Source organism: Scomber scombrus, chromosome 3 (assembly GCF_963691925.1).
Source record: "Scomber scombrus chromosome 3, fScoSco1.1, whole genome shotgun sequence".
NCBI lineage: Eukaryota > Metazoa > Chordata > Actinopteri > Scombriformes > Scombridae > Scomber > Scomber scombrus.
In genome coordinates this window covers 12,381,968-12,397,887 of record NC_084972.1, presented here as the reverse complement: position 1 = coordinate 12,397,887, position 15,920 = coordinate 12,381,968, and the positions used below count along the sequence as shown (strand labels likewise).

Genomic DNA, 15,920 nt, shown 5'->3' with positions numbered 1-15,920 from the left:
TTTTGGTCTCTTGGTGTCAGTTCATTCTTTGTTTTATCTCATCAGTCTCATCTTTTTATCCCACACGGTCTCTCTTTATCTCCATCCTGTTGTCTTTCTTTTATTCTCACTCCCTTCCTCCATTCACATGTCCTCAGTGCAGTCTCCCTGTGCATCTCCTTTTCTTTTTCCTCTCATTGTCTTGGTGTGTACAAACTCACACACACACACACACGCACGCACAAACACTCGCACAGGCACACACACAGTTAAATACACTCATATGTTCTCTTCTTCCCTGCCCGGTGAAGGAGTGCTCTTATTCCCAGACAGACTGGGTGGTCTCATGGGAGGGGGAGAGGGAGGGAGGGAGTGAAAGATTGAAGAAGTTCATATGCTCGGACTTTAGTGGAGAGAAACGATAGCTGATGTCCAAAACATGTGGTGTTGTGAGAGTGTCTTATCTTCCTGTGTTTGCATGTGATCTTTCTTTGATGCGTTTGTTGGCACCTCTCTCTTGGAAACTGTCCCGTTTGCTTAATGTATAGCATAGTGTGTGCGTGCGTTTCTCTGGACATGTTTGGTATATCCGATAACAGAATCCATATTTCCCTGTTTGACCGTGGGCGTTCTGGGGGATGGAGGTAGGGGAGAGAAATTCGGACCAAGATTTATAGGGGAAGAGGTTTGTAAAGAGGCAGAAGGAAGGAATAATGAGAGGGAGCGAGAGAGAGAGGAAAAGGAGGAGGAGGGTGGGAGGATTGCAAGAGAGGCAGAGGAATGTGTGAAAAGACCAAGGCAGACATGTCAGGGAACAAATTGAAAAAGCCAATTTCACTTTAGCCCCCACCAGCTCAGGCGCTTATAGCCCAGCCCCGGCCTCTTATTCCATGTGTAAATGAATGGTGTCCACAGAATAACACACAATCACCTCTCTCTATCCATCTCTCCCTCGCTATTTCTCCTTCACCCATGCTGCTGTATCATCCTCTCACCACCCCCTCTCCTCTCTTCTCCTCTCCCCTCACCTTCCCCACTTCCCCATCTTCCTTTTCAACATCTTTTTTTTTTTTTTTGCTCTTTGCACATTTTCCACCCTTTTAGCCATCTAGTCACTTTTCTTCTCTTTGCTTTCTGCACTCTGTCCAGTATTATTGTCATTTTTCAGACTATCCTTTTCTTGCCGCCCCCATCCTCACCTTCTCCATTTTCTATATGACCCTACTGCATTAACTACTGTAGGATTCATGCCTTGTTGTTTACCCTAACATACCAGATACACTGGAGCTTATTGAAGAAAAACTTCAAAAATGTCTGAGTTTCTTCTTTCATTCTTCTCTCTTGTTGTCATTTAGATCCAGTTAGTGCAGTGGTGAGGTCTACAGCTAGATAGCTTGATATACAGTATATATACAGTAACTTTCTGTAAAGTGGAGTTACTCAGGGGTAAAAGTTTCCTCTTCAGTGGTTCATGACTGCTGAATAAATCGGAGCACCAGAATGTGCCTTAAATTTTTTAAAATAAGCTCCGAGAGCAAAGTAGGAGTTCCTCTGAGATACGCGGAGACATCTTCCTTTATTTGGATATCGCTGTGCCTTCAGGGCCTGCTCAGTGTAAATCATCCAATCACAAATGTGAAGAACGAATTAATCAGCCATTCACACATTGTGACATTGCTGTGTCCTCTCATTTTCTTATCTTCTCTATGCACATTTCCTTGTCCTTTCCCCCTCAAATACATTCATATTCACTATTATTGCAGATGTCAAGATAAATCCTACTGTATCACATTGGAGTGGGGTAATATCACATAGTGGTGAAGTTGTAGCTAGATTCAATCTGTGAGGCCCTGTAGCCTCAGGCGGAAGGCTTTCACATTGGATTTTTATCACCACCCCACTAGAGGAGAATAGTCCTGCTATCTCTCACCCCGAGGCCACTGAAGATAGTGACCATACCAGTGGTAGTGAGAGTGAGCGGGTACCCTTTGACTGACAGAGGCATTAGGGTCAACATGGCCTATCTGAAGTCTCGCCAGTATCTGTTTTATGTTGTATCAAAGACAGCTAATGAATGGAGTAGTTAATAATGCAAAATGTGTGGGTGGAGTGTGTGGGGTTCTTGATGAATGACTATTTTCAGATGATTGTGTGTTTACCTCAGTGTTTGGCTGGCTCGTGTGTGCCAGTGAGAAGGAGGTGGGGTCGTTGGGGGAGTCGGTGTAACTTCTAAAGCTGCATTTTATTTGCCGGTGATAATCGCTGCTGATAATTTATCCATTGTGAGGCTGGGAGGGGTCTCATAGGAGCTCTTTGTGTTGCTATTCCTACAGCTAACGTGCCGCCATCACATTGCTGCTTTTGAGGCTTGTTGTCTCATTTGAAGTGATTCCATAAAACTGATTATGCAGACGACAAGTCAATTACATTTCAACTCTTATTAGTTCAGGATGCAAAAATGAAATTAGATGAGAATATTATTGTTGAAGATATATTACGCTTTTCATTCATCACTGGAATGGAATGAGTCATACAGTGATGGGGATCCCAATCTCTTAATCAACTCCGTGCTCTGCCAGGCAGCGGCGTGTTAAAATCACAATATAGCCTGTCTCTCATCATTCATTTTTATGGCCCTTCAACTGCGTGAGCACCGCAGGGTACGTCATTACTACCAGGCACTAGCTGCACGGAGTTTGCTCTGGGTTTTGACTCATTTTCTTTCTCTTTTAGTCATTTTGCATTTTATAATGATGGTATTTGTATAAGAAAAATATAGTTTCAGGTAATTACACCTTACAGCGAATGCTAATCTTGATTTTGTTCTTTTATATTTCAGTATACCTATGAGGGCAACGACATCAGCGACCTGCCAGTGGATTTGTCTGTGGTTTGGAATGGAAACTTTGTCATCGACAACCCCTACAACATCCAAGGTGAGTCTGTGTGGGTTCAAACATGATCAGCCATCATTATCATGACACATTAGCATCACACATTAGTTCTAGGTGTCTTTTTGAGCAGTCTACATTACAGTTTATTCAGTAAAACCATCTTAAAAGCACTCTAAATCTTTTTTTGTTCTGTTTTTTATCATTGAACATTTAGTATGATATATTAAAGACATAAACCAATCCCATTTCTAAATCTGTCATGAAAATGACAAATGAGTCATGGCTTATAGAGCATGTTACAAAACAACAATGCAGAATCTGCAGAAACATAAATAGTACATGTTCTATAACTGTGGAAAGCCAGCTCCAACTGCCAAGTAAATCATTTATATTGTGACCAGAATCCCTTGGCCGACCCGCCCTTTTCAATATACTTTCTTGGTCTGTGAGAAGCTCAAATACTTATTACATACTGTGTGTTTGTTTGTTTGTTTGTTTGTTTGTTTGTTTGTGTGTGTATGTGTGTGACAGTGTGACTGGAATACTTCACCATTTAACAGTTTGCTTAAAATGGATGTTTGTTAAGATATCTGTTAAAACCCTGCAACTTTAGCAATGAGCTCAAATGCCTGTCTGTTAAGTCCCCACCCCCCAAAACTCTTTTTTCATTGTTAAAGGTAGCAAATAAATTGCGGTAGCAGATCTCAGTAGTAAAAGACTGTAGCCTCAAGTGAACAGACAGAATGACTAATCAACCTGAGGCACAGTGATCTGTTTACTTGAGCATGATGTCCTCTGCAATGGAGCTTAACATGTGAAATTCAAACTTTAGTGTAAACAATGCAAAACGAATACTAACACATTTCAAGGTCAAACTTCTCACTGAAAGTAAAAGCTTGGCATGAAGCATCCCTCACACGGCTTGTGGTGATGTTACTTTGCTACTGCTTAAGCACTGATTAATTATAGATTTTCTGTTACTGATGATCACTTACTGTTACGCTTCAGTAAGACTGTTATTAAGCAGGAAGGTTCATTTTTGAGTTAAGATTTTATCACAAGCCTGTTACTGATAGTTTAATGTTATATTGGAATTTCATCTACTTGTTTGGGCCAAAATGAATAAAATATGACACTGTAATTCCTTTGTTATTTCTCCAGTTTTCAACTCTACAATGAATGTTGTTTGGATCACAAATATCTTACCAGTATGATATTTAATTTCATCCCTATGGAGCAAGTTTCACAGTGTTAATACTTAGGTTTACATGTATTATCAATCTACAATGTATATCCACTTTTGCCATTATAATACAACACTTATTTATAACCATACCATCCAAACGAAGAACAATATGGATTTTAGGGTTAAACACATACACATACTCGATGCGCCGCTGTTGGAGATGACAATGAGATCATGTCTGTTGGATATAATTACTGGTAGGACAGTCTTTATTGTGCTGTCTCCATAATTATTACAGCCTGTACAGCGCAGCGGGGGGGCTGTAACATTATTCTCCTGCTGTGAGGTAAAGTAACATCATCACTAGCTACCACTGTGTTCGATATAGCCTGGCGATGACGTGTTTTGTACAACAGAGGGAACTGCATTGTCTGGTCCCGTTTGTTACTCTTTGATGGCTGAAGACGCAGTAAGGAGCTTGGATTTTCTTGTAGTGTTTCAGATTAGAAGCTTTTACATCTGTAAGGTCTGTGAAGCAGCGATTGTTGCCATTTTGTCTGTAATGTAAGCTAACACCATTGTCACTTTGTTCCATTTATTGATGTCACTCCCTGTAGTCTACAGTAAATGTATCAAACAAGCTCTTGTAGTCTCAAATTTCAAATATACCTCATGCTGCTGGCTGAGACTGATATCTATTACTCGGATGTGTCACATATACCATACATTGTGTATGAGCATAGGAACACACTGCAATCAACCATAATGGGGTGTTTACTTTCATCGAGGCAACATAAAATGCTTTGACAGTCCATGGTTCTCTCAAGGACAAAGCATTTTTAAACAACATAGGTTACATACAACAGCATTGACACTTTACAATATCAGTGGCGTGCATCAGTGTTTGTGCTTTGTGTGTTATCTCAAGTGTAAATCTCCTCAAGTGCATCTGGAGGCGACCTACAGCCCAAAAATGTCTCCCTCCCCCTGTCTGACTCTCTTCACTGCTAGCCCCCTCCCTGTTTCTCAATCATGATAATCATCTGGTCGAGTGTGAGAGATGCTCACTTGTCTTAAATACTGATATGTTAATGTAATTAGAAAGGAGTCGTTTAGCAGCCCGTAATTGGTACAGGGTTGCTTTAAAGCTGCTCCATGACCAATGGGATTTGGGGATGGAATAGCAGAGAGAGTGGGGGAAAAAAAAGATTTTGCTGTACAATTCCTGGGGCCTTTGGGAAATAGCGTTTTAACTTTGTCACAGTGACATTGAACAAGTTTTGGAATTTTTTGCGTGAAAGTTGGAAAACTTAAATTGGAGGCTTTTTTGTTGTTGTTATTTTCTGTCTTCTATCTGTTCTACCCTTCAGGTTGTTTATCTACTCAGCTGGCTTGTGCTATAATAATTCAACACAAACTATATTGATGGTTTGGTCATTTTACTTTCTCACTGGCCTCTTTCCACATAATTTCTTCATGTTTCTCCTCTCCAGCCCACCTGTATAAGTGCTATGCACTGAGGGACAGTTGCGGCATGTGTCTGAAGGCAAACCCCAGGTTCGAGTGTGGCTGGTGTGTACAGGAGAAGAAGTGCTCCCTCAGACAGGAGTGTACTCCTCCAGAAAGCACTTGGATGCACGCCACCACCGGAAACAGCCGCTGTGCGCACCCCAAGATCACCAGGGTAAGCTGTGATACTACTGACACATACTCACACATAACACCATAAAGCAGCTCAGTATGCCACTGAGGCTTACCGAGGTGACAGATGAAACTCACCTGACTGCACAAGTGCACAACAATACACAAATACTGTACACCCTAATGAACTTAATGTACAACAAACATATGAAACATTTTTACAAACCTATATTTTTGTAAATCCAGGATTTACCAATGCGGTGAACCACTTGTATGTCATATATATCCTACAGAAGCATCCGACAAAATTATTTTTATGACCCAACAAAAACAAATTTGCAGAAATATATGTATATATTATATATATATGTATATATTAGGGGTGTCACGATTCTCCAAATCCTTGATTTGATTTGATTTTTGATTTTAAGGTCACGATTCGATTCGATTCGATTCTCAATCTTTTTTGGGGGTCCTTTTAGCACAGATGCCTATGCCATTTTTAGACTAGTCTTGAGTGATATAATCTCCATCAGTTGTTTGTAATGTACCACACTAAGGCCTTACTGTCAAAATTAAATAATTTATTAGCAATATAATGTAACAATAACTTGTTTCAGCAGTCTAAATTAAACAGCCATGTCCATAGCCATCACTGAACAATTAAGTGTCTTAACTGTCCTAACAGTGTCCTAACTGTATCCTAACAGTAGCATCTCTGGTGCTACAAATACCCCTATAGTGCTAGTCATTGCTTTAGTGCAGACATACCAACACTCCCGGAAGTTCCGAGATTGTCCCGCATATTGATAGCGGCTCCCTGACGCCCGCAAATTATATACAATCTCCTGGAATCTGCAGGGAGTGAGTAAGAGCGTGCGAAGAGAGTGTCTGCACGCGTATGTGTGTGTTTGTGTGACTATTAATGCAGCGCGTGTGAGAGCAAAGGGTCCTGATAGCTCTGTGTTGCTGCTTATTCGACTTATCACCCCTATTCGACCTATTTTTCATTTAATGTCTCAGCACACTGTACAAATAATAGGAACACATTATGACATGTACTGTTTTAAATGACGCCATTGCCTCACACTTTAACACCTTAAAGTCAAGCCAAGGAACAGCCCGCTCTAAAATCAACATTGCATGGAGCTGCACACCTGGAAACTGAAGACTTGCCATTTGACACAAATGATTGGCAAAGTCAACTCATTAGTAAAAGTTAGTTCTCCAACAGAAGAGATTTGAAATACATACCTGTGCTGCATCATAGTTAGGACTCAGTGAGCGAGGGGGACATTATAGGAGGGAAGGCGGCAGGAAGGATCGACATCTTAGAAGCCATCACCATGACTGCAACCATAACACAGATGGGCCAGCCAGGAGGAGGCAGTTCTCACACACTAAGACTGAACACACTGACATGATTAGAGATGATGGCTACACACACACACACACATTCACTCACACCTGAGGAGGCAGAGAAGGTGATTGTCTGGAGTGTGTGTGTGTGTGTGTGTGTGTGTGTGTGTGTGTGTGTGTGTGTGTGTGTGTGTGTGTGTGTGTGTGTGTGTGTGTGTGTGTGTGTGTGTGTGTGTGTGTGTGTGTGTGTGTGTGTGTGTGTGTGTGTGTGTGTGTGTGTGTGTGTGTGTGTGTGTGTGTGTGTGTGTGTGTGTAAGAGAGAGACAAAGAAACAGAGAATGTTGAAGTGTGCTAATTGTGTCCCACCATGGGCGTGGAATGTGTGTGTGTGTGTATGCATCTGACAGGCCAGGTGAGCTAAGGCGTCTAAACACCATGGCGTACCCATCTGTTGCCACCGGTAACTGTGGCGGTGGTCCTCGTCTGACTGTGACCTGGGTCACTGTCCCTGCAGCTCACCACTGGGACTGACACGCACGTGCACGCTTCCTCTCACACGCGCGCGCACACACACAGTTTGAAAGCCACACGCTGCTGTGTGAGACGAATCATGATGTTTTACCATTCCACTCATTCTCCTTGCTTAGTTATTTGTCCTTCTGCTTTTCTCTCCTTTTTTTCTCTCTGTCGCTCTGTCTCAGTCTTTTAGGGTTTTTTTCCCTTTAAATTTAATTGTATCTCCAGCAGGACGAAGCATCATCTCAGTTGAAACGGGGGACATTTCTCCCCCATTTAAATGAGTGTGAAATATATGTATGGTTTATAATGCATTCACTCTTACAGACTTGTATGGCTCGAGCCCTCAGTACATTTCCTGTGTGACACGGGTTCGTCTCCCTGTCATGCATAATGGAGATATTGGATAATTGGGGCACTGGCACATAGATAAATCCGTTAGCTAATGCTGTCTCTCTCTTCTTGCTCGCTTCAGTTATCTCTTTGAAACAAGCGTGTGTGTGTGTGTGTGTGTGTGTGTGTGTGTGTGTGTGTGTGTGTGTGTGTGTGTGTGTGTGTGTGTGTGTGTGTGTCTGTGTGTGTGTGTCTGTGTGTGTGTGTGTGTGTGTGTGTGTGTGTGTGTGCTCTTGCATGCATATTGAGAGGTAAATCCTGGCCTCAGGGCAAGATGTTGATGGCAGTCAAAAAACAGGCGTAGAAGAGCTTAAAAAACAGCAGGAGGAGAAACAAACTGCAGGTTTGAGAACACAGAAGGAGAGACAAAGATGAATAGAAGGAGAGAGAGTGAGAGGGAGAGAGATTCACCATTGAAACACTGGAGGAAGTGTTATCACCCATCCGCACCACCAGCCTCACCTCTCCTCTCCACCTTTGACATTTACAGTGTGACATTTAACGCCAAAAGAACATCCACAAGCGACAAAGAAAACCTCCCCTTTTTCTTCTGCCATTTCATCCTTTAGTTCTCCCAAAGAGCATCGCATCCGCCACACAAATTGAATATTACTCCACTTCTCACCATCCGCTGGCTCAAATCCCTCTTTCCCTGTTTGATCCCCCCTTTTTTCTCTCTCTCTCTCTTCTTCTTCTTTTTTGCTTTATTCAGGCCGCTTTGTTCGTTTTTTGCAGCATGCTATCTGCTGTGTGGCCATTAGCTAGCGGATTAGCTAGTTATAATTTCATTTGGACCGGAGAATTTGTGTTCGACCGGGAAAGAAACACCACTAGGGAGAGAGTGTGTGACCAAGGCACACACACACACACACACACACACACACACACACACACACACACACACACTTGCACACACACTTGCACACACACTTGCACACAGCATACACACAGCTATCCAGAGCTTTCAGAGCAGCAAGTGTTGAACCCATTTAGTGTCATTTCCGAGTATACTATTGCCCATTTGACATTGTTCAACAGTGTGCAGTTGGGTCCCGTGCCACTAATAACTCTGGCACCTAAGTACTGCTCTCCAAACAGGGCAATTGATGATTTAGGCTTTATATGGCTGGTTTTAGACATTATAAGAATTCCTCTGTTGGCCTGTTTGAGTGCAAATTTTCTGTGTTTTCTGACAACATGCTTTAAAATTAATTTGTACTTGATTCCCAAAAAGCAAAAACACAGTTCAGCCTTGTGTGCCAGTATACACAAAAAAACACACATAAACAGACATAGTCTCTGTCAAGCCGGCATTTAGATGTAAAATGTTCAGGAGAAAAAAAATCAGGAGATGAAATAAGCTACAGATTACAATGTGTGGTTTGTATGGTATCCTTAAAATCTCTTTCAAAGCCACACACACAGTGACACAACACACAGACACAGTCTGGTGCTGTCTCCCAGTGTAGTGCAGCAGTGTCCTAGTACTGGACTTGGAGGCTGTTTGGCCCTCCATCATCCATCATCTCCCGCCTGCCTTCTCCTAAGGGAAAGGAAGAGCATTACAGCTAGCCCTTAGAAACCAATTAAAACAAAACAGCTCATGCCTGTGTGTGTGTGTGTGTGTGTGTGTGTGTGTGTGTGTGTGTGTGTGTGTGTGTGTGTGTGTGGGTGTGTGGGTGTGTGAGTGTATATGTGGGGGTGTGCATTTTTAGTGTGTTGGCATGTGGCATACCTGTGCCCTCTGTTGTTTGCCACATTGTGATCTATATAAGAAAGTGTGTTTTGCATTTGCGTGAGCTCTTAAAGTAATGTGTATTTGCGTGGGAAAGCATCTTAATGTGTGTGTCTCGGTCCGGCTTCACAGCTTGTGTGCTTGCGAAAGGCCAATGATTTCTCCCTCATGTATTGTTGAGCTGCATTATTGGCCTTTTCCAGACTACTTTATCTCTGTCTACCTCTTTATTTTCCCCTCCTTTTGTCTTCCTTCATGTATCCTCTGTATCTATCTTCCTTCCCTTTATCCAGTCATCCTTTTCACTTTCCCTCCCAGCCTATCATGTCCTTCTGTCATCTTCCCATTTTGCTCGCTCTCTCTTTTGACCAGCATCGAGACAGAAGACTTTCTCTTCAGAGGCCTGTATCGACTGGACTGCTGTGATTTGCCAGTTGCTTTTTATAGCTGAACAATAAGTTTCACTGTTACAAATTTTAAAAAAAAACAAGCCAATGCTGAGTTGTGGTCTAAACATGCTCTCAGCCACAGAAATATAATTTGCCCCAGTGTGTTTTTGACTTCTGTCACAGGTTTGTTCTTTATGTCTGTGAGGCTACAAACATCATATTTTCACTTCTTGACATGTAAACATTTATAAACACTTCTCTTATCCCATTTCTTCACTCACTCCATTGCTTCCATCATTTTTTGTTTTTGAGAGGCTTTCATTTCACAGATAAACTTTGGAAGCCTTACGCCATGTTCATATCATCTCTCTCTGTGTCCCCTGCTTCCTCCTCCTCTAACTAGCAGATGCTATCTGTGCTCTGCCGCTCAGCCGGCCACAATAGGCCTCACACAAAGCCACCGACACAATGGGACAAGTCGGAGACGAAGAGAAAAAAGGGAGTTTGAATGGGTGTAGAGCACTGCGACGGCGGGAGGAGAATAGAGCGAGTGTTTAGGCTGGTGGCTTTTATCAAAAAGGGCTTTTTGTTTGTGTTGTTTAGTTTTGGATGTAACAACTTGTCTATGTATGCGCGCGTGTGTGTATGTGTGTGTTTTGATAAGCCAGTGCTTATGGAGAAAGAGAGATTTGATTACCATATCTGAAGATTGTGACTGGTGCACTGCACTACTGTGTGTCACTCACTCTTTTGTCTCCAGCTAAAATATATGCATTCAGGCACACTGACAAAGAGATAGGGAGTGAATTAAAAAGACACAAGTCCAGAGAGGAAGAGGGAAAGGGCAAGGGAGGGAGTAGGGATGTTCATCATAAGCCTAGTTGATGTAAGATGGAAAACACTCCTTAATTATATCACTGTGGCATTTCGGTTTTGGCCTGCATGACACTGGGCTTTGTTCCCATTGTGTGTCTCTGTTCTTGGTGTCCTGAGCACCTGTGGCTTTTACTATCCCGCCACCTTTTTTATAATGATGTCAGACTGGAGTTCATTGTGAGGTACCAGGTGGGGAAATTAAGCAGCCAGTAAGTAGGTTGAGAGAGTGAATCCAATTTATCCATGAAAGTACATCTACTTAAAGGAGTAGCTCTGCATTTTGGGTATGCTGATTTGCTTTTTGCCGAAAATTAGAGTCAGATCGATACTACTGTCATGGTGACATGTCTGAATAGAACATATGAAGCTACAGTACAGCCAGCAAGCTGATAGCTTAGCACAAAAAATGGACTTGGGGGTAAACAGCTCTACCAGAAGAAAACAAAACCTGCTTAAAAGCACATAGTTTTTACACCTTGGTTTTTGTATAGATATATATAGATAACAAGATATACTCTAAGTGAGCAGTAGGCAGACATTGTTACTTGTGGTCCGAGCTAGCTCGCATTTTTCCCGTTTTCCCACTCTTTTCATTAAGCTAAGCTAACTAGCTCCTGAATGTAGGTCCATAGTTACTGCAGAAACAAATATTGTTCTCATCTAACTCACATCTAGAAAACAAATGTTGAACTCATCTCTCAACATGTAGAGATTTGTTCTTCTCTCGTTAACTACAGACAGTAGAAAATGAATTGTGGACATACATTATATGCAGTGCACTTGATGCTCACACAGCAACAATGAGCACATAATGACTGATCATTCATTTCATCCTTCCTTGATGGCAAGAGGGTCAGTGTGACCTCACCCCCACTATACGACACCCAACCACCTACATGTCATCCGCTCTATTCTCCTCCCACACTGATGTGACAAATGACCCCACCCCCCGCCAGGTTCTAATCCAATTAGCCTTAGCCCTAATTATGCTAGTAATGAGTGATTACCAAAGGGGCTATTGTCTGCGTCAGGGCTGGATGAATGGGACCGTGATTAGCGACTGAGCTAGCCTTGGGTAGCCATTAGCACTTCTGCACACCTTTCACAGACCTTTAGGGGAAAGAGAGGGAGCAGAGGTCACTGTGTGTAGTAATTGTGTTTAGTAGATTAATCGTCACCGGGTTAAATGCAAGATGTAAGTGACGACTTGATGGGTGGGTCCAGGTTAAGTGTGTGAGTTGGCAGATTGTGAATATTTGACTGAGTTGAGGTGCAGTTAATGGATCCAGGGTCATTTTTCATCTCACTTAATGAGGTAGAAAGTATCTGGTTCTTGCAAAATGGGAGATGACTGAAATGGCTTAAGGAAACCGTAAGATGAATTAATCTGGGGACGTTCGTGCTGACATACAATATATTTTCTATGATGTACAGCTTTGGATAACAATTGATTGTCACATACAGTATGCTGTCTTGGTTAAATTATGTCCTCTTTCATTTGTTCCTCCCACAGCTGTCTCCAGAGACGGGGCCCAGACAGGGAGGAACCATGCTGACCATCATGGGCGAGAACCTAGGTCTGCAGTTCAAAGACATCCAGACCGGAGTCCGCATTGGCAAGGTGGCCTGCAACCCTCAGGAGGACCAATACATCAGTGCTGAGCAGTACGTTGACAGTATCTCTTTCTTCATATCCTTACTCTCTGAGACTATACGTTCCTGCTTGTATTTGTCTGATATTGATGTGACACTAAGGGCTAAGCATAGCACTGCGATTCTTTCAGACCTCTGTTTCAATAAAACCTCTAAAGGTTAAATACTGCTTTTCCCTTTCAAACAAAACCAATTCTATGCAAGCAGGAGTTTGGTATTGCAACTCTTATGCTGTTGTAAAGTGCAGTCCATGTAAATCAAATAGTAGCTGAGTGAACATAGAACATTTTATTCCATTAATAATCAGAATAATAGCCTAATCAGAATTCAACTACCTCATAAAACCTTCATCACAATAAATTAGCCCTTTCTGAGGGAAATTTAATGACATTTGAAGTGGATGGTATACATCCTTTAAAATCTGTCTACATATAAAAGCTTGTCATGTGCCACTTTTGAGGAAATTCTGAATCATGGCAGGTGCCGCAGGTGAAACTCCCATTAACTAAATGCTGTATTATACCAAAGCTTGTGGTCCAGGTTCAGTCTGTTTCACATAACATAATTATTAGTTTGAACTGTAAACACGATATAATGAGAATCGTCAGTTACATTTAGTTTCTTCAGAATGACAAATGTTGAGTGTTAAACTGGTGTGGATGCTGGCACCGCATTATTATATCTACCCAGAAATATTGGGGTCCTCAGCGCCACTAAGACAAGTTGCCTCTTTATTTTATGCTGAATTCATCCGGAAGTAAAGAACATGCAATTTGGAGCGAGGAAAAATTGCGGACGCTTGTCACAGCTGGAAATGTCCTCAATATTCTCTTTCCAACTATATAGCTGTGATTTGTACATAAATGCTCCATTTACTTAGTTTTGCAGCACATACCCAGCAGATTTTCTTTTCTTTTCTTTGTGGCTAAGAAGGAAACAGAAAAAATGTGACTTTGATGGTTTGACAGTTAGCACAACAGAGTGCTGTGCAGCTCTCACCAGCGATGACAGGTGTCCCCAAAATGGATTTTGGAAATATGGCAGTGACTTTGAGTGACTTGATTTATAATATTTAACCTCATATATAGTGGAGTTTACATGGATATACCAGTAATAATGATACCAGATAATACCAGTTCTACATTTGCTTCTGTAGCTCTCAAGTGATATTATATGGGATCTGTGTTGTAACTTTTCTTGCTCAGTATGTCCTAGTGATCACATCCAAAACCACCAAGGTGTCAACGTTTAACCCCGTCAGCCCTATAACACTGCATTGGCCTGTTGCCATAGCGCCCGGAGAAGGAGAAGGAGGAGGAGGGGGCGGCTGGCAGTCAGGCTGTCATGCTAATTAAAAGTGATGTTAGCCATACGGTGCCATTAGTGGCCCGGTTGCTCTCGTCATCCCTGTGACCCTATCAGAGCTGTAGCATAGGAGACAGGATTGGGTTACGGGACTGACAGCACAGGTCAAAGGTCATCTGCTGGAGAGAGTGGAGAGAAGGAGGTGCACTGATTGTTGGGCAAAATGTAGACACATTGTTCTCGCTCTGGTTTCCTCTTTCTTTCTGCCAGGGAATTCACTTTGTAGAGCCCACACACATCCCCTGCTTCTGTGATTAGACTGAAATTGAATTGCAGGAAAATGTGGCATCTGTTGGTATCTTAGTATTAGTAGGCTTGTCATTCACCTCCAGTCATTAAACATTTACTAAATGGATTTGATTTCTCATTGCGAAAACAGACCCCAGCATCCTTCTTTTTTATTGCCTTATTGGTAGTTTCTGTTTGGTGATTTGACATGTGTTTAATTTTTCACCATCACATTTCACTTCAATTACTTGACTGAGGGAGGTATAATTTATAACATTGTCATCTTTACAAATGCAATATGAACTTGTCCGTCTGTCTAACCACGTAATAACAGCCCAGTGTAATCATTTGTACAGTAATGATGTGAGTGAAGCCGTGTTTCTAACTGAGAGCTGTCCAGCATTTTAATCATGGCCCCTGTCATAGCGGGTAGACCAGGGAATAAATGAAAAGGAAAATAAAAAACAATGGAAACATACAGCATCGGAATGTGAAATTCATTGTTGTCGCAGCGCTGCAGTTGCCATGGCCACCTGCAGGGAGGATGGAAGCAGAGAAGGAGAGTTAATAACTCATCTCGGGGAGTGAGGGAAGCTGAGGAGATCTGTAGGATATGAGCTCGTTCAATTAATCACTCTCTCTCTCTCTCTCTTTAACCCTTGCTATCGCTTACTCTCTTTCCTCCTCATCCCCTCTCTCTTTCTCTCTCACTCTTTCTCTCTCTCTCGCCCTTTTTCTCTGTCTCATTCATTCGCTCTGGCTAATTAACAGTCAAGTGTGTCTCCAGTGGGTGAAACATGAAGTGTGTGTGTGTGTGTGTGTGTGTGTGTGTGTGTGTGTGTGTGTGTGTGTGTGTGTGTGTGTGTGTGTGTGTGTGTGTGTGTGTGTGTGTGTGTGTGTGTGTGTGTGTGTGTTTCCCCCCCCCGTGGGCTACACTGCCACTCCTCCCCTCACTCAATCATTTCTCCAGTGGATTTTCATTTGGCCAGCCAGCGCCCAGGGCAGAGTGCGAGGCTTATAGTTCTACAGTATGCACTAATGTAGACACACATACACACACACAATATCTTTATTTATTTATTTCTTTCATAAGAGAAATGTTGCAGTATTGTCTATTCTATACTGTCGCTCCCTCTTTTCTTATCATCCTTTTTTTCTTTGTTTGGTCAAGCTTCTTTCTTCCGATATAGCTAGCTCATTATCAAGCAACTATTGCAAAGAAGACAATTGACGGCCATGAACTTAATTTTTTTTTTGGTGGCACCAATAATCACGCTCATCTCTTCACTTCCTGCATTTCTCTTTTTCAGGATTGTGTGTCGGCTGAATGATGCGACAGGTTACCGGGTGCAGGAGGCTCAGGTGGAGGTGTGTGTCAGGGACTGCATTCATCCTGACTACAAAGCAGTCTCAACTAAGGCCTTCACTTTTGTGGTATGTGTTGTTAATTTAAGAAACAGCTATGTAAAAGCTTTTGACATAATTGGTTTATCACTGTCTAGCAGCCATGATTGACCCGCCTGCTCCTCTGCCTGTGTGTCCCTCCTTAGTCTCCGTACTTCACCCGTGTCAATCCCTCCACCGGGCCGCTTTCTGGAGGAACAAGGATCACCATTGAAGGCAGTCATCTAAACGCAGGCAGCGCCGTGTCTGTAAAGATAGGACTTCACCCCTGCCGCTTCGAGAAGTGAGTGAATCCAAAGTAC

General features: G+C 42.4%; 1 protein-coding gene across 3 annotated transcripts in view; it reads left to right on the top strand.

The window, feature by feature from the left end:
• LOC133978203 (plexin-A1-like) overlaps positions 1–15,920 on the top strand; it is a 169,043-nt gene that overhangs the window by 118,177 nt on the left and 34,946 nt on the right. For all 3 annotated transcript variants that reach the window (XM_062416582.1, XM_062416583.1, XM_062416584.1), the window contains exons 10-14: positions 2,819–2,915; positions 5,553–5,743; positions 12,482–12,633; positions 15,525–15,648; positions 15,765–15,901. In XM_062416582.1, the coding sequence (XP_062272566.1) occupies positions 2,819–2,915; positions 5,553–5,743; positions 12,482–12,633; positions 15,525–15,648; positions 15,765–15,901 (701 nt within the window). The remainder of the gene's footprint in view (positions 1–2,818; positions 2,916–5,552; positions 5,744–12,481; positions 12,634–15,524; positions 15,649–15,764; positions 15,902–15,920) is intronic.